We start from the raw sequence: 25510 nt of genomic DNA, 5'->3' as shown, positions 1-25510 counted from the left end.
AAGTGTCGGTTTTCGTTTAAAGATAATATTATATTATTATTATATATATTAATAATATATTATTACTGTCACGACGGATGTTCGGAACGCTCCTCATCCGCACGTAATGCGAAAACGATTTGTGCGCCGCCAGCCGGAGAGACGGTTCGAGTTATAATTTATTCGAGACAATGCATATAATTATAATATTATAGGTATATATGTAATGTATTATACGTCTCATCCTTAACGAATTAAAACAAAAAATATTATCATACATCACATTAAACCAAGATGATTAATTAATTATTCATTCATGGAACTATAATAATACTTAATGCAGGCTGTAATGATAATATTATATGAATTGAAATGGAAAAAAACATAAGCTACAGCTGCACCACTGGATCCTTTCGATATAAAAACTATAAAATATGTCTAAATGTTTACTATATTAATATTATATAAGTTTAATATACCTACTATATTGATGGATCAAAAAAAAAAAAAATCGGATGCTTGACTTTTGCGCATTATTGTTTAATAAATTATATAATATTGCAGACGGCCACTGCGCAAAAATTCAACTTTCATCTAACTTATATTCACCTCTGTACATACCTCACCTTATACATTAACCGTTTATTGCGTATTTTTAGTAAGTACTCAAAGTACGTCCAAAGTTGTTAAAAAATTAATTTAGTTAATATGTTTTCATATTTATTTTTTTACTCATTACAAATACGCGTACAAAATGTTCGTAAAAAATAAAATATTATAATTTTTTTCTTATTTCAATGGTTTATGGAGTAAACTTTTTATTATTACTATTAATGTTTATGGATGAATATTATTAAATATTTAAATAACATTTTTTTTTTTTTTATTGGCAATAAACTAATAACACTGCAGCATTTAAAAGAGAAAAAAGAGATTGCCAAAAACATAGTAAAATATATTTAAATAAAGAAATACGAAATCGCTACATTATTAGAAACACATTATATTAAGTCATTCAGACGGGCAAGTTTTTTTTTAAGTACAACATTGTGTTAAGCACAATAATATTATTGTGTATATAGATTATAGGTATTATTATTATATATATTATTAATATATACATTATACAATGATTTAGATCGTATATAGGAGCTCCCGCCCACTGGCTCGGATAGTAAATTATGTCATTCGCCGATATGTATTTTTACCTATACCTATTTCCATTAATATAATAAAATATGTTAATATTCCTATACGTGTCTCGTAATAATCATAATATAATATATTTTATTTTATTCTAAGTGTACTTAATTATAATCGCAATGAACACGTATATTACGTCAACGTGAATCCACCACCACCCCCACCACCACATGGTGGTATAACTGAGAAAAAAAAGGGGGATAAAATAATTTATTAACTAAAATCAAAACCCTAACCCCCCTCACTATCCGTTTAAATACATTTTTATTCTTTGTATAGGTACCTAATTGTTTGCTTTGACATAGTTTTAAGACACATTTTATGGCTTATAAATAAATTGTATAGAGTTCATTAATAAAAAGGTTGGAAAATCTGTGGGGGTGGGGGCAAAATGATAACTTTGTTCAATGCATAAATGTCATGGTTCAAGTGCACCCCTTCCCCTACACCACTTCCACCGTGCCATCGCCCCAATCACCACCGCCTTTTGGAGTGCGAGTTTCTTCTAGAATATAAAATAGAAAATTACGAACCACGAGAACCTCTTTACTTTAAACAAATGTGTTAGCACACAATAGTATTAGTAATGTATAGTCAATTCGAAAACAAAATATTTTGTTTTATAATTTATTTATACAATATTTATTGTTTTACGGATACCTAACAATATTTATGACAAACAGTTTCATTTGGAACCATGCCTAATGCACGAGTTATTTTTTTATGCATTGCAGCTCGCATATTAGTGACGGTTTTTAGTTTTGATGCGTTTGACTTCATATTTGACGTTCACTAATTAATATAAGACATCACATTATAGTTTTTTTTTATTAAAACGACCACATTAAAAATATGTAACGTTCAAGTTATAATGCCGTTTTAATCGAACAGCTTGAAAGACACGCTAATATTCGCATAACAAATGCCAAACATACGTACCAGTTTATTTTTACAATTTATATTTTAAAGTTAACATTAGAAAAAATTATCACATTTACGAATTTATAGAGGAAAATGTAAACTGTACTCGAGCAAAGTTTCTTTTCATATATTTATTTTAAAACGAGTTTTACGTTTTAAAATTATTAAAATTATAACTCATTATAAAATAAAAACTCTTCACTCAAGCACAGCTTATTTTCCTCTACAAATTCAATAATATGTACATTTTCTCTGATATTAACTATAAATAAATTTTAGAAAAAATACGGTATGTAGACTTGTTATGTTACGTTTGTGTTAGATAGCGACAATACATGCAGTTAGGACAGACGTTTTCTTAATAAGTTTAATTTAACTGCCAACAAAAATAATTATTGCAAATTTTATAAAATAAATTATTTATTCCCATATTTATTCAAATAATGCTAAGAAATTGGTATATAAATGGTTGTTCTCTCTAATAACTTAAAAATATTTTAATTTTATCTTCTTTTGCTGTATTTAACTTAATATTACTTGTGTATTCATGTTGCTTTCTTTTGTTTGTTTATCGGAAATATATGCGTGTAAATTTTAGTTAATTTTTATTACTCTCTATCTCAAACACAAGCTTTTAGAGATAGATAAACATGCAAATTTTTGTAATTTATGATGATAAAAAAAGAAAATAGTATTAATATTCTTCCAAGTTAGGTTGGTAAATTGATTTTGAATTATATAATACCCAGAGCCGTTATTCTTACGGGGAGATAGTCCTGGTTAACACTTTTGGTTTATACATTATTAATACTATTTTCGGTTTTTGATTTTGTGCAAAAACAATTTGATTTGTAATTGACTGCGCGATTAATGTTAAAAAAAATCTTATAGCCTACCATTTATCCATCTGTCATTATTAATTTAAAATATTAAAATTATCTAGTTTTATGTCTGAAAATTCTGTTTCTATTATATTATTATACTACATTTTTTAGGGATAAAATCTGTAAAAAAAAAAAAATTTAAAAATACTATGGTAGATTCCTCCTACACTCATTCAAATGAACAATTAATAGTGTGTTAATTGTGTTTTCAGTTCTGACTTTGTGAGTCATTATTGTCATATATATTATTTTGTTCAGTATAATTACGTATGGATATATTTAGGGATTATACGAGAATGCTTTTTATGAAAGTGTTGGTGTACAATAAATCCTATATTTCCAACAATTTTAAAGATAACGTACAAAATACAAATTACTTACATAATATTTAACTGTGCACTAAATACAATTATTGGACTTAATGTTGCTGTAAAGTAAATACGATGGTCTAAAATCAGAATATTTGTACTTACTCTTATGCATAAAATTAGAGAAATAGATACCAGTATATAATAGTATATAATTAGTACAAGTTTTAGATTGCAATCTGCTATCAAAAATGAGATTATAAAAAAAAAGTAAATAGTAAATGCAAATATCAATATTTCAATATTTATTTAGTTTTAGTGTTTACAGAAAAAATCAATGCGTTCTACACTTATATCTCACCAACTCGGCAGTCAGCTGAAATGGGTTAAACAAAAATGTCTAGTTAGTTAAATACTATACTAAAATATAGCCAATATAGGTGTATAATATGCATATTATGTGTATACATGAATATTTTTCTAGCCGTCAATCGTCATTATAAAGATATCAAACCATCGTAAATTACATAATATGTCTGATTCTCATTTAAAACATTATATTATATTATAATACATAGGTATTGTCTTCTAGTCCGAATATTATTGTATATTATATTACTATTGTCTATTATTAGAAAAAATTTAAATTGTTAACATTGTTGGTACATATATTATGTTAATTTTCATTAGTTATAACAATAATTTATATAGGTAACCAGTAACCACTAGACACTAGACAGGTATATGGTATATGAGAATATATTATAATCTATTATGTAAGTATGCAGCTATTAAAAATTATTAATTGTTTTATATATTAAAACATTTATGATTCAACCTATAACCGTGTTCATGTATAATACTGTACATCATAATATATTATGTTAATTTTTGGTCACCTTAGTAAGTGTTAAACTTATTTGTTCAATAAATAATACCATCAAGAGATAATTCTTAGTACGTATGAAACTATGAGCCATATAGTATTTAGGATGACAAATAGGAAGCATTAGATTATGAAAACAAATAATAAAATAAAAAATATAACGATGACGCAAAAAAGTACATAATATTTAGAAGCTAGCTTGTAAATTTAAATAGATAACAATTTGTATCTATAGCAATAAGTCAACAGATGGCGGTTAGTTTATTCATTCTTTAATTGAAATTTTCTGTCACCCACGTCTGTTCATTGCAAATTTACCTTATACCTTACAAGTACAAGTTACAAGCTATTATAATAAATAAGGATTATTTTAAACTTTTAAAGGTAAACCACTCATTTTTTAAATGTTTATTAACGTTCTTCGTATTAATTTTTTAAAATATAATTCTTCTTCAATAAAAATCAAAATTTTAGGAATAAAAATCATATTTTTTTCATCATTATCATATATTTTTAAGTTTTTAATTTTTTTGGATTGACAGCATACATTTTTCAATTTCATTATCAAAAGTATAATATTTTTTCTAAAAATTTGAATAAATAAAAATCGATTTTAAAATGAGTGGTTAATTAGTTATAAGTACCTGCCTATATTTAAAGTGTTGATGAGTGGAGTAGAGTGGGCAGTGGCGAAGGATTGGAATTAATCAGAGTTCTGGGCAGGGTCAAACTAGTTCCTCCGCCACCGTGTTGTTGATTTCAAACTAGAAACAAATAGGTAGGTATGTCAGGATAGTACCCCTTAAAATGTTGGTCCACTACTTTTCTCATCTATGAACGGGTGAATCCCGATTCTTTCCGATACATACCTGCTAATTAAAAGGTGTACTGATTACAGATTCCTTCATAATATTTGTTCTTGCAGAAATTAGAAAAGTAAAAAATTCGTAGCTACAATTTTTTTCATGAGTTTAAAATTAGTCATTAAAGAAATTCATAAAAATCACAAACATTTCCAAATTATTTTGTTGTAAAATTGTATCCAATTTTTAATTTAAACACTTATGGTTCGAACATTAATACGAGATCACTCATTAATCTTAGACACATAACTGGGATTTAAAAAATAGTTTAGCGTAAAGCCGTGTACTTTTTTTTACGAATGATTGAAGTCATTATTAAAAAATTATTAATCGTAGATACTTGAAATATTCATAGATATATATGGGTACAAGTGTACAACTAGATAGCCGTGTTTATGTACTACAGTTGTGACCGATGTTAAAGTCGGCCACCATTTATAATTCAAGCAATGTTCACATTTATTTTACATTAATTATTCTTACACTTACTTTAATACTATATATTATACTGTGATAATATATTTGTTTTGTAAACATTGCTTACTTTGTAAATGGTGGCCGACTTCAATGATAAGAAAGAGACAGCTATCTAACTGTTGCATATATCTATGGAAATATTCCACTATTATTTAAATTAGCATTTCCCGAAATTTCCATAATAAATGAGTTTTAAGTTTAAATTATGTCAAATTTTGTAAAATCAAAAAAAAAATGCAAATTATAGTAATAATAGTTAAAAAATATCTAAGATTTGAAAATTAGATAATAATTATTAGTAAATCTGCCAACGTATATAGCTCACAGTGTCAGTGCAAGAGGGCCTTATAATTTTCAATTATTTGTTACAATTTAGACACCAATCTTTGAATTCGTATTTTTGTATCTATTTTTTTTTTAGAGTGGTGCGAATGTTATCTATATGTAATTATATTATTACATCTCCTGTTATTGAAATAAATTTATTGTACTGAAACAGATTGATAGGTAGTTGATAACAATAAAGCCTCAAAAAGAAATGAGGCCTTTTGATTTTTAAGTATACTTGTTGACAACAATACGGCCTATATTATACATAATTTTGATATTAATAAGACATTAATAAAAAGGTGCTTATAATGATATACGGTCTTTTGGCATTAAAATTATGGTTAAAATAAATATGGATATTTACAGCAAATGATCATTTCGTCTGATAATTATTATTTAATAAAATTTCATGTATCTACGGTTATTTTTTATTGAGTTATACCAACAATTTGTTTTGGTTACCTACCTACTTATTTTTTTTTAAATTTTAATTTTGGAATTAATTTAACTTAACGATTAGGCACTGCAGCAGCCTACAGTAGACAGTATAATTTAATGACTGACTATTCAGTTCCGTGTCTAATGTAGTTTCTGCGTGTAAACTTAACTCACTTGCGGTATACATGGTGACTCCCGTGATAACCACCATGTAGGTAGGTACATAATTAATTAATTAATTAAAACGAATTAGGCCGTTGAAACCAATGTACGTGTTTTGTCGTGTATACTGTATAATAATATTGTAATCTTCACTAGGAAATACTCGAGTGCCTGCCTCGTCTATATATTATCCAGTAGCTGTTTGTAACCTCTTACATCTCCATTTCGCCTTGATGTAATGGAATAGCTAACTGTACCTGCAGTTGATAAAATTAAAACGCCGTAAATTATAATTAAATTTAACATTATAAAATTAAATTTGCAATAAATGATTAAATCTATTTATTTTTTGAAACAATAAGGTACCGTTAACCATTTTCACGTACCTATTGTGCATCAAACACTGCATAACAGATTATATAAATAGTGAACATAGACTACAGTAAATTATAATTTGTTAAATTATTGAAAATAATTAAATTTAAAATTAAAATTAACAATTATGACTCTTACAAATCGCTATGGTAAAAAGTGGGAAAATGATCTACATTCATAAATTAATTATGTACCCGCATTGTCTGCACTTGACCATATTACAAACATTTTTAATTTCCCATTAACACCTATATAGGTAATACATACCTATTTTAGACAAATCTTTTTTATACCTTATACCATTTTTCTTTCATTAAAAACTTCACACCTTCTGATAAAACTGGACACTGGGGAACACGATCTGTAAAATAATATTTAGATGCTAAAATCGAGATGCACCTCTATTCGAGAAATGTTATAATATATATTATAATATATAATATATATTCACTTATAATATATTATTACACTGGCTTTGCCCGAGTGTAAAATATTTGTGTATCACCATACACCTCCCAATTCCCATCTATAATACCTATCTTGCCGAAAAATATCTTAGACTTATGAGTTTAATATAATATAATATAATATAATATAATAGGTATGGTGAAAAATTGCAAGTCTCAAGCTATCATTAGTTAGGCTTGATCAGTCAGTGAGTCAGTCAGAACACGTTAGATTATATTATGTTACATAACCGTGAGATACGCTTGTGTTTATTATTTATATTTTATGCGATCAGTATATTTTCAGACCCGGTGAGGAACGTAGTACGTTTTTAATTACGAATGTTTTATTAACTCGTTGTTTATGATGTGCGTGTGTTAGTCCCGCTTTCCCGATATACAACGGTCGAAGAGTTAGCGTTAGAAATTTCATTTTTACCAAGTTATATGGTTTGGACTAAATATAATATAGGTACAGGTCTAAAATCATATTCAATCATAACAAATACAGCATCCTTACAATAAACAAAAATATATTATGACAGATGGCACCATACTATTGTAATTTTTCAATCTAGATTTCCTACTTTTTCAGTGAATTTCCCTAAAATGTTCTTTCAAAAAAACCTCGTCTTGACAATTACAATCACAACAAAACAAGAATCAGCCAAATCAGTCGTGTAGTTTCTGAGATTAGTTGTTCCAAAGTAGATAAGTATAAATGTAGTTTCACGTTTATATAATACTAGCTGATTCCGTGCACTTCGTTGCTCGTTAAATGTACCAACTCTATATGACTCAAACTTTGTTCATTTCGTTATTTAATATTCGGCATATGGTGTTCAAAATTTATTTTAATTTGTCTGTTGCGCGGAATAAAAATTCTGATTCGCATCAGTACATTATCGGGTAGGCAATCTACCTGCGGTAAATGGCAGACCCCGTGCTATTTGTACATAAGTGTATGATTTAACTCTAAAGTATCAAAGTTATACCGAGTTTGTCGTTTTTACTTAATTCCACCCATGGTGGATTAATATAATCAAATTAATACAAAATCCTAATCTAACCGTACTAAAATCTGATGAATAAAAAAATCTAAATTTAACCCTTTTTAAATTAGCCTATCTTTTTCCGAGAGGTCTAATCTACCCTCAAACATTCATTTAAATGTGTAATATATTGACAAAAGATAATAATACAAATCAACAAACATGCACGGTTAAACAATAGCAACCAATATTTTATACGCTATTATTTTTATCTGGAACTAAATTTTTATTTTATTATTTAGTTAATTTTTTCTTGACAGATGGCACCACTATTGTATTTTTGACATCCAGATTTCCTACTTTTCCGGTGGATTTTCATTTCACATTTATATAGTTAGATAAATATAATAGGCGTGCAACATCGTTGTTATGTTTATAAAAGTCGTTTTTTGCTATATAATTTTCACAAGTGCATATTATTATAGAACAACATTATTTGAATCGATTAGTATATTTTAATTTCGTTGAAAGCAATTTTATTTAATTAATCTTAAAGTTGTAGTGGTACTTTAATATAGGTTGTTGCGGTTGTAACTATACTGTTATACCTACCTATACTAACGCACGACTATATTCTCTTGAGAATTTCGGGAACAACTACCTGCGGTTCAATATAATTTAAATTAGGTCGTCTGTCGTCTATCGGAAAATTCAAATATTTGCTCAAAGGACGTTGATCAAACACTCTCACTGTATTATGTATATATAAAGGGTGAAAAAAAAGAGGAATGGTATCCGGTGTATGGTTGATCGTATTCAGTGGAGCACGTACACCGTAAATGCATAATATAATATATTATAGAGATGCATTTTTATTTAAATTTATGAAATTTCTATGATATGATTAAACTAGTTTTAACCGTTTTGGAGAATAAATGATAAAAACAATAAGTACATTATGACTCATAAGTTTATAGGTATAGAGTAGAATTATGCTAGCTTGGATGAGATGAGTTAATTATTTTATTGGCTGGAAAACACTTTTAAAAACTAAAAGACTAGAATTGGGTTATAGTGTTATACATTTATTATTATACTTATGTTAAATAAACTATAAATAAATATTAAATAGTAGGTATTTAAAGTAATTGCTAATACGCATAATGAAATAAAATAATTAGGTAAGTAATCCTACTTAGAAGTTAGAATTATAACAAAAGACTATATTCATGGCCAAATGATGGTGCCAAAACGGTGTCAGCGTGTCGCTTGTCGATTTATCTTAGGATTTTCCGCCAAAATGAAGTGGTAACGATTTTAGAAAATCAATTAGTGTAATTCATTGATTTTCCAAAGATATATTAGGTGAGCGGAAAAAAAATTATTTAGACCCATGCAGTAAAATAAATGTTGAAAAAATTTCACGACATAAAGTCTATTGTAGAATATCATATTATGCGAACAAGGTTATTCTAATATCATACAGTAATCGGCGTATCGGCACGACACTCCAACGTCAATAAAATAATATGTCATGTCATGTCATGTGCGGAAAACATGAGACTGGTCCTAATTATAATTATATTTACCTATATTTTGTTGGAAAATAATAATTGGTTGGAACGTAAAAATTTGGAAAACATATTTTTGAACCATTAACGTAACCCAATAAAGTTATATACATGTCTAAATACGATTCCGACAAAATATTGTTTAGTTTCAACAACATATTAATATTATGTTTCCTACAGAATATTATCCGTACAATTGCGTTTCCGACATAATATTATTACATATTATTATTATATTTCAAACGGATTTCAAAGTAGGTACAGTACTATGTTAACATGTCAACATGTCAACTGGGGGCTCCAGTCGATTGAAAAAATTACTTTTAGACCAAAAAACCAGACAAACTGAAGGAATTTTAATTTTGAAAAATTATGATTAATTAATAAGTTTTACTAGGTTTCCATTTTTAATATTCCAATATTATTGTTAGTGTCATAATGCGTATTGATGTATTAATATAAATACAAAAATATCAGATATAAGATAAATAGTAATTGTAATAGTAATTGATTAAGAATAAGTAAAATAATAGTGACAAAATATAAATAAACGCGGATGTAATATTATAATTATGATTCGATATAAATACAATAATATTATGTGCTTTCAACGGGACGTTTTTCATCAAAAATGCGGTTCCCAATGGATAATAATAATATTGTCCAACTTATGTGCGCCCAAACGATCGCCACCACCACTAACTGCAGTGGCGGCGTTAGCCGAGGCGTAAATATTACATTCACACACACACACACACACACACTCACAGCCAGCGTGTGAGTACATTCGTGTATTTATTTATAGCAGTCCTGTAGCGGACTGCAGAGATATTTTGACGTCATCCTCCGAACGAGCGTTTCTTAAATTTTTCCATCTCGTCCCCCGCCACGCGCGGTATCCCGGTCGTCGCCTCTGCGGCAGCCACGACTGTCCCCCCCGCGTTGCATTTTTGTCCGTCCACAGCGCAACGCCATCGCCGCCGGTGCAGTGCGTTACGCGTCGCCCGTGTTTTCGTTTGTGCGTACGATTTATCGTTATATTATCGTAGTGTTTTGGATACCGTACACGATATTCAAATTATAAATATCGCGAATATAATAAACGTCGACGGGAAAACGAGAGCTGTCATTACGATCGTAAAACAATATAATACTATAATATAGTATTATTATAGTAATCGCAATCAATTACCGTCGTCTCGTCGTTTGTCAGACCGCCAAAGGGGAACAATTTCATCGTTTAGCGTGCGTCAGCCGCCGCCGCCGTACCAGTGCATCCCGTAGGTGCGCCGACGAGTGCGATTTACCAACGTCCCCGTTACCGTTTACCGGGTATAAATCGAGTGGTTACCGCGTCGACTTCCATAAGCATAGGCGAACGTGAGTGCGCGCGCGCGCAGTACCGACCGCTGAAGTTTCAACAGTACTATTATCATAATATTATTATAGTGACAGTGATCGTCTCAGTACTTGCGTATTGCCCGACTTCGACGAGACCGGTTCACACGCGGCGCGAATCATGTTCGTCGACGTGCTCAGGCGGTACTTGCTGATCGTGTGGAACTTCTTCTTCGGACAGGTGAGCATGTCATTTTATTCTATACCTACCGTTTATATATAGGTATTTAATTTATTTAATTATGAAACAGCTGCCCCCCCCCCCCACAATCGGCCAACTCCTAATTGTTATTTGTTTTGTCATTTATTATTATTGGATTGAGACAGCTGCCGCAGTGTTCGTGGACAAACTTCCGAGCGTTTCCTGCATCGTTCGGTCGAACTTACTGACATTTTTATCGTTTAAAAACAGTTGGCAATATTAATGGGTGGGTACGCTTGTCGAACATTTTAAGTTTTTTAGCCGTAGCGGCGGCGGCTACAGACGATCGATCGTTGTCGGAATCCGATTTCCACCGGCTGTGCATTGCGCGCGGGCACGGGGAGTGTGCCACACCATATGTGTGGTGCGTCTACTGCAAATAAAGCAAAAAGCACGATTTAACTGTTATATACTGGTATAATAGACAGGTAGGCCACGGGTCTAGGTACGATGATCCTATGTTGCATTTTTTTCCCACCGTAACGATTTAATAATAACAATGCGGCCGATTACGGTCTTATACGGTGTGACGCGATTTCTCTGTCGATCGTTCGAAATCCGTCGCCGTTATTGCGCGAGGTCGAGTTCAAGGTTTCCGTACCGCGACGGTCGCGTACCGAATATGACATGTAGGCGTGTTGTAATATAATAACATTAATGTGATTTAGGATTAAAATAATTCGATTAAATTCGAAAACGAAACAATCGGTGAGGTGTATAATATTATAATAATTGATATAACCAAAATATAGCACATACTGCAGCGTACCGCCAGACGACATTATTTTGACGATCGTGACACCGCGCCGTTGGCTTGTGGTGGTGCGCCGCGCCGTCTATTTATAAACGCGTCTATTTTGTGTTGTAGATCTCCGTCGCCGGTTTTTATTATAGAACGAGAAATTCGGCAACGCACGTGGGGCGATGACATTTTACAGATATTTTTTACACGCTTACCGTACTGCGGTCGGAATATTATAATATTATAATTATATATAGTCGTTATCGATCGTATCTTACCATTACTATAATAATATCGTTCCCGCAAAATCGCGTTCGCATTTTCAACACACAATAGAATATTACTATTATGGATAAAATACGTCTCAAATCCAATATTCAATTATAAATTTATAACCACAAATGTAGGTGTATAATATTATTTTACTGACCTACCTAATATGATTATTAATTATTATATTTTATAATATATTGTAATTATATTGTATTGCTTTTATCGTCACCGAGTTGTGTGCATCAAAATACCGAATATTATAAATTTATAACGTTTGTGCTTTCCGACAACGAGACCGTTTAAGCTGTTACGCAACGGCGGTACACGTAAGTCGTTAAATTTAGACGTAGATAGTAGGTACGATGTGCAGCGATTGTTACACAATCGGCGCTGTGTTCGGACCGCGATACGCGCTTTATATTCTTGAGCCTATATAATAGATGTCTGAACTCCGAAGAATATACCCATGTGAAATGTACATGACCCTATATGATTGATCCTTCGTATTTATCGCCAAAAATGAACAGTTTTCAAGCATTGTTTTTCTTTTCCAAAGTCCCAAAACACATTTTTCTACATAAATCATGCTTTGGTGCTTATAATCGGGGAATGGAACAACAAATAGATAAAATACACGTAAGCACGCATGTCCATCAGTTTTTAAAATTGTAATATACCCATGCATACTTATACATAATTTAATATATATATATACATAATATAAGATAATGTGAATTCGATGTAGAAAAAAACATTCAAGGTTCTCATTTTAGCAATCTCTATCGCGTTACATGGGTGAAAAATTTTGTTACGAACAATTTTTGTTATTTTGTAGTGTAAAATTATGAAAAACATAACTGTTGCTTAGATAATATCGTGACGTGCCAAACTTATCTCTTCAGTATAATCTGGAGTTCATAAATTAAAATATTAATGTATGTGGTACCTAATATATTATGCATTATATTAGGGTTGACATCGTTTGTACAAAAAAGGTCGACGAACGTTTTAAATACTTATTTTTGACCTCAAACCGAATAAAAAACTCGCTGTACTATTATGTGCCATTATAATAGTACTCACTACTCACCATGGCTATGTGATTAAAGTGTCAAACTCACCTCCACACATCGCATTTCTTCTTACACACTGCAGCGTAATACCTATACTTACGCCCTATTTTTCGGAAAATTTGTCTGGTATGGTTCGAAGTAAGTTTGCACGCGGAATTTCGTTTCCCCCTCATTATCGTCACGCCGTATAATACATTTGCCGATTTCCACCCTCGTCGGGGGCCAACACTGAACACGCTTGCCGATGGCGTCCGGACGGACAGATGCGATCGTGCACTATGTATTATAGCCGTATAGGTTTGGATCTCGCGAGATTATTTTTGTTCTCTCGTCCGTTCGCCACTTGCATACGTGTGTTGTAGGTATATACGAGTAGTGTGACTCATGTTATTATCATATATAACCATAGGTATAACATTACCCGCAATTTATGTGCGACGTACACCGACGCGTATTATGCCGGTGTAGTGCAGTCTATAACAGTCGCTGCCGCTGCGCCGTCCTTGAGTTGAACACAGGCGGCGGCGGCGTCGAATTGGCGAAACTTCTGCCGAAAAAAAAATTCGTCAAGGTTGCGTCATCGATTCGCTAGCCGTCAAAACGAACACCGCTCTGTATTATTTTTCGCACCTATACCTACGTAGCATAATATTATGTGCGCTATCAAGTCGCAATAATTATCATTCGTATAATAATATAATCTGTCATCTTCGGATTTATTAAATTATTATTGTTGTCGCCGCGTGTCGTTCGCCTGTACGCAACTACAGTCGAAAATAGTTTTGCAGTGATTCATACTATATATTATATTTTTCGATTGTCCACCGCGTACAATCGTGGGTTTTGTACTCGTAACAAAATCTTTATTTTATACACACACTATGCATCGTCACGCTTCCGCGAATAATATAACTTTGTGTACAGCCTGTTGTATGTATTAGAAGGTACCACTAAATATTGCGGACGAGCCACCTTGTAATCAGATGGGATTGGGAGGACTTTGCTGGAATATATGTTATATATGTTAGGAGACATTTTTGAGTTTTTAACCATCCCGCAATGAGTGCCATATGTATTCATTTAATGTGGCAGCGCTTTAATTTTTCACTAGATTCGGTGATTTTTTTTTTGTAATTTCGTGGATTGATCGCAGGTTACCAAAATCATCCAAAACCAAAGTTGACCGAAATTATCCTTTTTTAAAATTCGAACGAATTATTTAATCATTATTTATAGGTATAATATACATACTCGTAGTTTTATGTATACCTAAATGTATTATATATGTTAAAAATATTGACTTTTATTTTTTTTTAATTAATTCAAATTGACGCATTATTTTTTTCTAAAGCACATTTTTAGGTTCTCACTAATTGTTTTACAATTTATTCAACCTCTGAATGTGTGTGTACTTATAATTTTTACAATATTCGCGACTCCCGTTATTATGTAACAATGTATAGGTATAATTATTAAACGTTATATAGGTACAATATAATTATTATATAGCTATTATTATTTAACATTTCCACGAATGCTTTTGTTAATAAACATTCTTATAACTCATAAAAATATCCATTGTGCATCTATATCATATAAGTTAACTATTGTTAAATAAAATTTACATCACTCCACTACGAGGGCCTGTATTATAGGGCACGTGCCTACATAATATAATGATAATAGTACTATTGCCTCTGTTAACTTTGTACCAGTCAATCGTGAGTAGGTGGAGGAGTGACGCGGTCGCATTGCTGCACTATTTAGAAATTATCATATTATTATTTTATTTCTATTATCTGGACGTAATTCGTAAATTGTTCCAATGTGACGGCATATGACTAATTATTATATTACGACCATAGAACTTATTTTGAAGTATTTTTCGAAATTTTGAATTCCGATTCGATAATATCTCTTGCGCGTCCGCACGCGTAATACGCGACGGCGCAGCGGTACTTTTATATAATAATATTATATATTTATATCTATTACTTATACTTTATAATATGCACACGCTTAAAAATCAAGGCTGGGCAATTCGATAAATATTTTTTACTTGTTTGATTTCATTAAGATTATTTTTGTTTTTTTTTTTGTATTTAGGTAGTATAGGTAGTAAATTACGTTGAAAAAAATTAACTTTCAACTTTAACTAAATTAATTTTCTTTGCTTATGGGTGATTTTGCTTAGTGAACAGCGGTAATGTGACTTCCAACTTCCAAGTGACACATTTATCAAGAATGTCTATACCTACTATAATCGAAAACTAATAATTAATAAACTTGGTTAAATTAAAAATTAACCGATTTTGTGTCGAGTTCTAAGTTATTCTTAACTTAACTCGTTAATACTTTACGTCTGGTCTCGATATCAGTATACTTATACCCATGTATATAAATAGTGCATAATAAAATATATTGCAGAGTATTATTTTAATCATGCGTACTTACCACTATGCGCTCGAATGTCAAAGATCGACACAGATATTGAAAAACCCAAGTAATAATATTTATCGTGTGCTTCTTGATCATCGTGTGTATTGTGTTTACGCGACGACGAATCATTTTTCCGGTCCCAACAATCATCGGCCCGATAGACGATAATGCACAATGTTATAATTCGACATATTGTGTACCTAGTTGTTCGATAACTTACCGTATTCTGACTGCGTAATAACTGTAATAATTTAGATATAATATGTAGGTATTAGGTACCTAGGTATAATATTATAATTTTTTTCAAAAAACGAGTAGGTACACATTTTTTTATTATTACCTACATTATATTTGTAATATTTTGCCAGATGCTTCGTAATTATTATATTCGAAACGCTGTACGGGTCCGATTGTATAATAATGATAGTAATAATAATACGTACGAGAACAATCGAGATTCGTGTCGTGCGTATAATAATATAATATTATTTATATACTGTAACCTGTTACTGCAAAGGTACTATATACGTATACAGCAACTATTACGGATAATAATTATCCACGTTCGAAGTTACTGTTAAAATGTAAGTTTTAAAAAAGTTTACCTATTATACGCGTTTTATTTATTTTCATATTTTGAATTTATACAAACGTGAAACGTTTGGATTATGTATACATTGTATTATTTTAGGTATCTTTCGTCAAATTAAAAATATTACAATTTATTATTTATATCGATCATCGTTCCCAGCTGTTCGTAATGCTAGGTTAGGTTATAGGTAGACCTATATATTGCCTTTGTGGGGCTGACTGCCTGAATGACCGTTATTTCTACGGTATTTAACATTCAACGCACGTACCTGTATTAGTGCAGTGTTTATATTATATAAATATATACATACTATGTATTATGTTTATTAAACTGTAATTGACGACATATCATTCACTGCTAAAGCTTATCGTTCACGCATTCAAATAATTGTCGGGTGACATGTTACGAAAGCATAATAATATTTTATTCTATACTATTATAATCTGCTGGGTGCACGAGTTGAAGGGAAAAAAAATTTCGATAGACGTGAAAAAAATTAACCTATGTATATCGAACTATTAATAATAATATTAGCATCGCCAAAGACTTGTCGTTTTTGAAATAATTAAAAAAAAAAAAACAAAACGATATTCAATCCTACTATCACCCACTCAGCACATTTCCTTGACTATTCAAATAATGTGGATATGATATAATACTGCAGCGTTGGTCTTTACTCTTTTGATAACAGGAAGTACCTACGCGGCCTACGGTATGAAGAGCAGTTCTTATTTTAAACTAGGAAAAGAAAATATGACAATATATGTAATTCGTATGTCTGTCGCCTACCTGCACCTACCTTTCTTAACTACGTCTCGGTCGGCATGCAAATCAAAAACGATATTGACATAACAGTTACTATATTTATCTATACCCGATGCTTTGTACGACAACGAATACCGTAATTTTTTTCTTCTCGAATTATGTAACAGTACATAATATATACAGGGCGATTCTCCAAGCATGCTCACCCATATTTTTTTCATCAATATTATTAATAGTATTTAAGTAATAATTTAAAAATTAATGTATTCAAATTCTGTTTTTAGTATTTCTAAGTACCTATTTATTTTTGAAGATCATATTTTCAATTATTTAGATTTTTTTTATACTACTTATAAGTCTTATAGCTCCATTATAATAGGTTTAAAATGTATTATAGTAACTAATATTAATCTATCAACATTTTATATAAGTAGTTCGTAAAAACTAAAAATGCGTGAGGTACTAACCTATATTAAATACTAAATCAAATATTACATCAGCTATTTTATATTTTTGTATAACCTTTTTTAAGGATTATAATACCGTTTACACGGTCTCGATCAGAACGGAAATTAAAAACCAGAAATGTATCTGTCGTGTGGGCGAGAGAGTCTTCTCTGGAGGGAGCACAGGCCATAACAAAAAAAAAACCGTTCTACATTTTAGGGGTGAACGTACTAGGTGAATCACTTTGCGTTTAACAGTTTGTAGTCCGTAAACTATTCTATTTTTAACGTACCTCTGAAGCTGTGAGAAATCGTTCATTCTACCTGTAATGGTACACCCTTAGGCGCAACTTGGGACATTATTTTTATTTGGGGGGGAGGGGGGCAAGAATTGTATCAGCTGCACAAATCCTTATAACTAATATTTTATGCTAAAATATTTAAAAATAATTGGGGGGGGCTAAGCCCTGGACACACCTACCACTTTCTCACACGTAAATATTTTTCGATATATGCGTGTGCGACCACGCTATACATATTACACCACAACCTTGGTATACACAGCTGGTCAGTTGGATACACCTCAGTACCTCACGCAGACGCGCGTTGGCGTCAGTGTCTAGTGGAAGCGAGTGGAAGTTTAGATTTTTTTCGTCATCGTCATATTATTGTTATGGCATGTGCTCCCTCCAGCAGACTCTCACGCCCACATGACAGATACATTTCTGGTTTTTAATTTCAGTTCTGACCGCGACCGTGTAAACAGTAGTATAATTTGCAGGTTTAAGTCTGTAACGATCGGACAGGTAGATTTAAAAGAAAATTATAATATGCGATTAATCCGTCATCGCACATGGCGCGACAAATAGGATAGAAACATTTAACGATTATACAACGCCCGACGTGGGCAGATGGTACCTACAATATTCGGCGCAAGTGCAGCAACACGTTGAATACCCAAATTGGGGTTATGCATGTAAAACACGGGTACCTAGTATAATAGTCGGAGGTTTAGACGTCAGATCATAGGTAAACAAGACCACAATCAGCTGATCGAGTTTCGCTTCTATATTGGTCTATGATAATAGGTATCCCACGCATACTATCATAATATTGTAACATACATGTCATATTGCAGTCGACTCTCGAAAACCTCAGCAACTCAAATTTTTTCTTGTCCCTTGAAATTGTATTAGTTATATGTTTGAGTTATATGATGTAACTCAACAAATACAAAAGTTAAATTGTATATTTTTATCCCCCAAGAGATCATCTCGAATTATCGAGACTTCTCGACTCTACATGCATCATATAATGATGACACGCGATTAACACATATAATATTAAAATAGTTCTATTATTATAGTTGCATCATTTATTTGACCCGATTCTTGATCTCGTCTGATTTCGTATTATTCGTCGTACCAATTTCAAAGTCCACTCACTGAAGTCGTAGTATCATAATAATATCTCTTTGTGTGAATATATCATATTATATAATGCATACTTAAATTATCTTTAATGATCTTTTGCTTATATATATTTCGTCGCCTGATTAGGTTTTATTTCAATTATATTTCCTACTTACAGTAATTCCAAGTTTATTTAGTATTGTTTGTTTCAATAATATTATTGATAACAATTTTCTGGTCATATTTTTTTCCTTTAATAATTATTATTGTGATGAATAATTATATAATAGTATTAACATTAAAACAATAATCGGCGTATATATTTATAAATTTATTTGTCTAACGAATCACGTGAAATACATTAAACGTAGGTATATGCAATATTGTTACGCATAGTTTTAGTCGAAATTATAGATATAGATATATTAAATATTATGTAAATTAACTTTTTCTTCGATTTTTTCTATCTGTTCAAAAAAAAAAAATTACAATTGAGTAAATTAAATGTTGTAGGTAGGTATCTGGACTACTATAACTTACCTTTTCTATCTATTTTTTTATTTTTCAAAATTACAAGACGTATTGTTCTATTAGTTCATTATACACTTTCTAAAAATATTCTTGTGTATTATATTATATTCTATGTGTGAAATAACAAAAAATATTATAATATTCTTTCTTTAAATTCTTGAATATAAACAATATTTTATTTATGTAAAAGATTTAACTACCTACTAGGTGGCTAGGTACCTATAAAAGTTATTTAAAAGAAAAAATAATAACGATTGTGTTATAAAACAAAACATAAATTATAAGTCTAGGCATTTGTCCAACAAAGATTAAAGACACATGTTAGTTTTTAAAGTTAAGAATAATTTATAAATTTATAGGCTGTAATAAATGCCCACTTGGGAATTTTGGCATCCGTTTTACTTGCCCACGTGGTGCAGCAGCTGTCACATTATTATTTATGTTTTCCACGTCTCAATCGTTAAAATATTCCTGATTAAAAAACATTCAATAATTAGATTTTTTTCTATTTTCAGGTCTCTACCGAATCGATCAAAGACAGTCCACCGTCCTGCCCCGAGGACAAACCAGCAGTTTCAACTGACATAGTTCCGCCCGTCGAGGTTGACAGCAATGACGATAAGATCGAAAATGGAGATGACGATGTTGACGATATCGAAGAGATTTTTGACGACGAAGATGAAGAAGATGAAGGAGAAGGAGAAGAATTAGATTTAGAAGACGAAGATGAAATCGAAGAGGACCAAGATGAAAAAGCAGTGATCGTAACCAAAAAACCCGAAGATAAAGTTGTAACTAATGAGACACCTACTAAACCCAGCGTTCCGGCCACTAAAACCGAAGAGGTCAAAGCACCGGTCGTGGTGCCAAAACCGAAAGACGAAATTAAAAAACCTGAACCTTCAAAGGCCCCGGAGGAAATCAGTGAAAAACCGAAAATTGATATCGACAACACGAAAAAATCTGAGGCCCCAGCCAAGCTAAAGCCGGAATTCGAGAAGGGCGAGAGGGAAGGGGCTGCAGCTGAAGCGGCGGCGCCCGAAAAGGACGCGTCCAAGGCCAAGTCGGAGTTTGAAATCGTTGAGAGGGAGGACAGAGACGCGCTGCCGCCGAAGCCTGCAAAGACTGAGTTCGAAGTCGTCGAGAGAGGAACGGCGGTGAAACCCGTACTGCCACCGCCACCACCTCCACCGTCGTCATCTGCGGCGGTGGTCAAAGACGACGACCCTAGCCGGCCGTCGGTGAAAGCCGGCGGCGACGACAAAGGCGCGCTGAAACCGGTTGCGCCGGAAAAGGCGGCGGCCCACGTGAAATTTCAAGAAGACGACGATTACGACAAGACCACCGGAAAAGGCCGCGTGCCGGCCGCGGACTTTGCCACTCTGGAAAAAGGCGAAACGGCCGTCAAACCACCGGGAGCGACGACGACCGGACATAATGCTGCGGTCGGAGACTTTTTGTCTGCCGAACAGGCGCACGGCGGTCAACTCCTGAAAAGTCACCACGAATCCATTCAAGACCAACAGCTGTAAGTCGTCGTCGTCGCCGCCGCCCACGGTTAGGCTTTTGGCTCCGACCCGTCGTCGTACGATGTTAATAATAATAACAACATTTATTTGAGTAGTAGTCATCGTACATAATACTGTTATTATTACTGCTGCTGCTGCTGCTACTGCTGATACATAATATATCGTATTACATAATAATATATTATACGTGGAGAGCTTATTTTTTTTATAATAATAATAATAATATAATAATGTAGTTGTCGATTTTATAATAATAATATATTTTATCCTAATTATTACGTACCTATACACCTAATAATATTTAATATAGATATATTTATATATAAGCAATGTTGTCGAAAGATTTATAAAATTTTATTCGTGTAAAACAATTTTTTTTTTAAAAAAAGAAGAAAATTGACGAATTTATGTATTAAAATAATTAAATATTGTGTTTTTATTGATTTGAATAACATTTTTTTTTTGTAGTAATAACTCGCTTTGATTAGCTGTATTAGATATACGTCGTTGTATTGTATTAATTGAACGGAACGATGGCTGACTTTACTAGTTCTGTTTTTAATTGTCTTGTTTGATTTAAATTCAATGACCACTAGTCATAGTCCAATGAACCGAATAGACATAATATCTTATAGTGTGTAGTTTATGTACAGATATACAAGTATAGTATAGTTAACGAGACCTACAGACAAAAAGTATATTATTATTTTAATTTATTGAATAATAATATGTATAGTTGAAATATATCCAGAACGAACGTAATCAAAATTCACACTGAAACATAATAAATGTGTTACGCATTAAGCAGGTCATGAAAATAATTTATTTTTTGTTTGTGTGTATTCTCCATACTATTCGAATACGTACTGCAGAATACGTACAAAAAATAAGGATCTTTTTGAGTAAACAGCACTTTTATTCCAATCAGATATTTAGATCCAAGTCTTGGGTTTCCCACCCATCGCCCCCGGGACCAAACCAGTTCAAAATATATATTGTTTAAGCGACCTTACTTTTAGTATTGTTTCATAATATTTTTTTTTCTTATTAATTAACCCGTGGCAACTTTGGCCATTGGGTGGTTTTTAATTGTGGGGGAGAGTACTGTAGGTTTAAACACGTGTGTTTGTTAGTTTGGCAGAAAAATCTAGGGGCACCCGTAGGTATCTGCCATGCCAGGGTGGGGGATGGCGGTGATAGTTTGTTTTAGACAATTTGTGATATTTTTCAGTCCAGGAAATATAAATCTAAGCAGTCCACAATAAACTTTTATTAAGGCAATTTTCCTTGGTACTTACGCAACAAAAAATATTGTTCTATTACACATACTGTGGTTTTAAATAATAAAGTAACAAATACAGTACAAATTTGTTATAATAAAATTCGTAAATTCATAAGACTTATTAATTATTCACAACCAAATACAGCAATGCAATGCATATAATGCCACATTAAATTTATATAATATTTTCAATAGGATTAACTTTTAGTTTTACCTTTCAGCCGTTTAATAAATCCGTCAGACAAATGTTATATATTATATTTTTAGTAGAACCCATATCATCGTGTCAAAACTGCTGACTCATAGTTAAAAAAAAATTAAAATTAAAATGAGCGTTTGCAAGCCATCTATTTTTAAAATAAATATTTGAGCAAGTGTATGAAAAACTCAATCAATTTAAATACTAGTTGAAAGCAGTACTTGAGTTGAAGAAACCGTACGAATACGATCCTACTTAACTTATTAATTATTGTCGATATGCATCACCATAAAGCGTATAGGTACTTTAAATCTTCATTATAAAACATCGTTAAGTCAGCGACCAGCACAGTTGTACACACTTTGTTTACTTTATAATAATCTCATTGTAAGACATAATAGGTATGTTTGCATCGTAAATATAATATATATTATTCTTGGAGGTTTAAGGTTTTCGTTGTTATCATCAACTTGTGATTTTAATTTTCTATAATAAATATTAATATACCTAATATAATACTTATTAACTATTTTAATATATTTTTTGTACACCGGTGTTTGTGAAGACCCGGCTGGCCCCATCCCACGATAAAAGAAAAAAACAAACGAACAAACATTAGAACAGTCTCGTACGCCGTGTGTATATAATGATATATTTTTCTTTACGCCATTACGCTGTTTATTATACTTTTTGAGTGTGTGTGTGTGTGTGTAATGTCGCTTTGGCGTATGCGCACCTTAATAAAGACCGAGGTCGAAAGCATCCGCAGTCGTCGTTTGAATTCGTCTATAGTAGAGCTATATAATACTAACACTATAATATTGGGTTAGACACATAATACAAAAATACAATAATAATATATGTTAAATAAATGTGTAATATTATGTTATGCGCGCGCACCTAGTAAGTCGGCGACGAAATATATTTTTTTAATAATTTATACTTTATACGAATGCGTGTGTATTATTACAATTATATACCGTGGTATGCGTGTCGTGCGTATTTATTATTATTTATTACATACCATGATAAATGTGTAATATTTAATTTACACCAGGTGGTTCATTCAACGTAAAACGCACATAATTTAAAAACTATTAATGTTTTGAAAAATATATATTTTTTACATAATTTTAAGTAGTAACTAAAAAAACATTTTTGATAAGAAAATACATTTTTTTTTACAATTTTTATCATTATCAGTACGTATTAAAGTGTCTTACTTTTTTGAATTACCACATATGTATTGTTTGTTTCATATTCTTATAAGCAGAATATTATTCGGATTACCTACCTATTTCGATACATAATGTAAATAACAAGTATTGTAAATTAGTTATAACTTATTACCTTATTTAAAATATTTAAAATACAAATGAGCGGAATTGTTGACTGTTGTGGACCAACAATTTACATACTTATAAGTTACAATATTTTGTAACTCATAAAATCTCGTTTTAAATTCGATTTTTATATATAAATACTATCGAAATACCTTCGTATCCTGCGAAAAATTCTATGAAAAAAATGTCTTGCTCGCTTTGTTATGTAGCATCCGTGTTGTCATTTTGAATATTCAACAAATGCAAATTTAATTATTACCTTCCCATTAAATATATATTTTTCTAGCTTTAACCGGATCAGTCGTTCAAATTTTAATTTTCATTGATTTAACATCAATAAATCTATAACGGATATTTTTTATTGAATTTAGCATCGTTGAAACCGGTACCTTATAATATTGGATTATTGAATTTTCAAAACTAAATTTCAATGAGTAATTAATGAAATTATATTATTATAAACATTAAGAGTCATGGCCAAAACTTTACTGTGATGTGAATATGCGATATTAATTCGATCATTGGCAGATTTAAGGAAAAAGGCTGAGTCTAGAAACATTTCAAATGGCCCAATGAAATAATTACTTAGATTTTTGTTTCTTAATACCTTCATAATGCTTTTGAGTTAAATTATCTTAATTATTATTAAATTATATAATAAACAACAATAATTTATTTAGGTAGGTAATAACTGTCGATAACGTTCAATATAAAAATATTAATTATATTAACTAAAAATAGTTTTATTTGCTAAATATGGCTGAAAAAAGGTGGGTAAGTGGATGTCGCTCTGCTGTACAGTAGGTTACAAGTGGGTCACTGTATAATGGATAGTATTAAATTTGAATTCAATGATATAATATCACTGTATAAGAAAAACGATTCTGAGCGGTTTGTCAGTCTAGGTATTAGACATACCTATTATAGGTATACTTATCTATAGTATTAAAAAAAAAATTGACCTATAATAGGTATCAATAATAAATTCCAAATTAATCATATCACAATATCCATTAGGTAACGCGTTATACATCAACAATAAACCGTGGTACTACCATAGATATATAATAGTATACTTTAGAAGTTTCAATAAAATACAATCACAACAAAATAACTAAAATAGTTATTCCCGGTTTAATAATATGTGATTTCGTCCAAATTTGAGCTTAAAATGACTATAAAAATAAATTGTGCTTATGTATTTTTTTAGATTTTTTGGTAACAGAATTAACTACTTTGGTGGAATCTTGTTTTACATTTTCAATCCTTAGATATAAAAGTTGAACATTTTATAAATTTTTAACTACAAAATAATTATTCAAATTTTAAATTTGATAAATGTTGTCAAAATTTCAACTTCAAATGCTTATAAAAGATAATTTGTGCCTATGTATTTTTTAATATTTTCAAACTGCTATTGTAACAATGTATCAGGAGCCTTGTATTAAT

General features: G+C 31.2%; 3 protein-coding genes across 4 annotated transcripts in view; 2 read left to right on the top strand and 1 right to left on the bottom strand.

The window, feature by feature from the left end:
• The window catches only part of LOC100161027 (cGMP-dependent protein kinase 1), a 73029-nt gene extending 56956 nt beyond the window's left edge, over positions 1–16073 (bottom strand). The window contains exon 1 of the mRNA XM_008188838.3: positions 15978–16073. Coding sequence (XP_008187060.2) covers positions 15978–16058 — 81 coding nt within the window. The 5' untranslated portion in view covers positions 16059–16073. The remainder of the gene's footprint in view (positions 1–15977) is intronic.
• LOC100165137 overlaps positions 1–25510 on the top strand; it is a 37336-nt gene that overhangs the window by 2677 nt on the left and 9149 nt on the right. The window contains exon 2 of one of the 2 annotated variants that reach the window (XM_029487432.1): positions 20224–21236. The exons of the other annotated variant lie outside the window; for it this stretch is intronic. The gene's annotated coding sequence lies outside the window, so the exon portion shown is untranslated. The remainder of the gene's footprint in view (positions 1–20223; positions 21237–25510) is intronic. 2 annotated transcript variants of the gene reach the window in all.
• LOC115033028 (FK506-binding protein 5-like) overlaps positions 17770–25510 on the top strand; it is a 9948-nt gene continuing 2207 nt past the window's right edge. The window contains exons 1-2 of the mRNA XM_029486260.1: positions 17770–17778; positions 20224–21236. Coding sequence (XP_029342120.1) covers positions 17770–17778; positions 20224–21236 — 1022 coding nt within the window. The remainder of the gene's footprint in view (positions 17779–20223; positions 21237–25510) is intronic.

This window comes from Acyrthosiphon pisum, chromosome A1, assembly GCF_005508785.2.
Source record: "Acyrthosiphon pisum isolate AL4f chromosome A1, pea_aphid_22Mar2018_4r6ur, whole genome shotgun sequence".
NCBI classification, from domain to species: domain Eukaryota; kingdom Metazoa; phylum Arthropoda; class Insecta; order Hemiptera; family Aphididae; genus Acyrthosiphon; species Acyrthosiphon pisum.
This window is presented reverse-complemented; position numbering and strand designations above follow the sequence as displayed.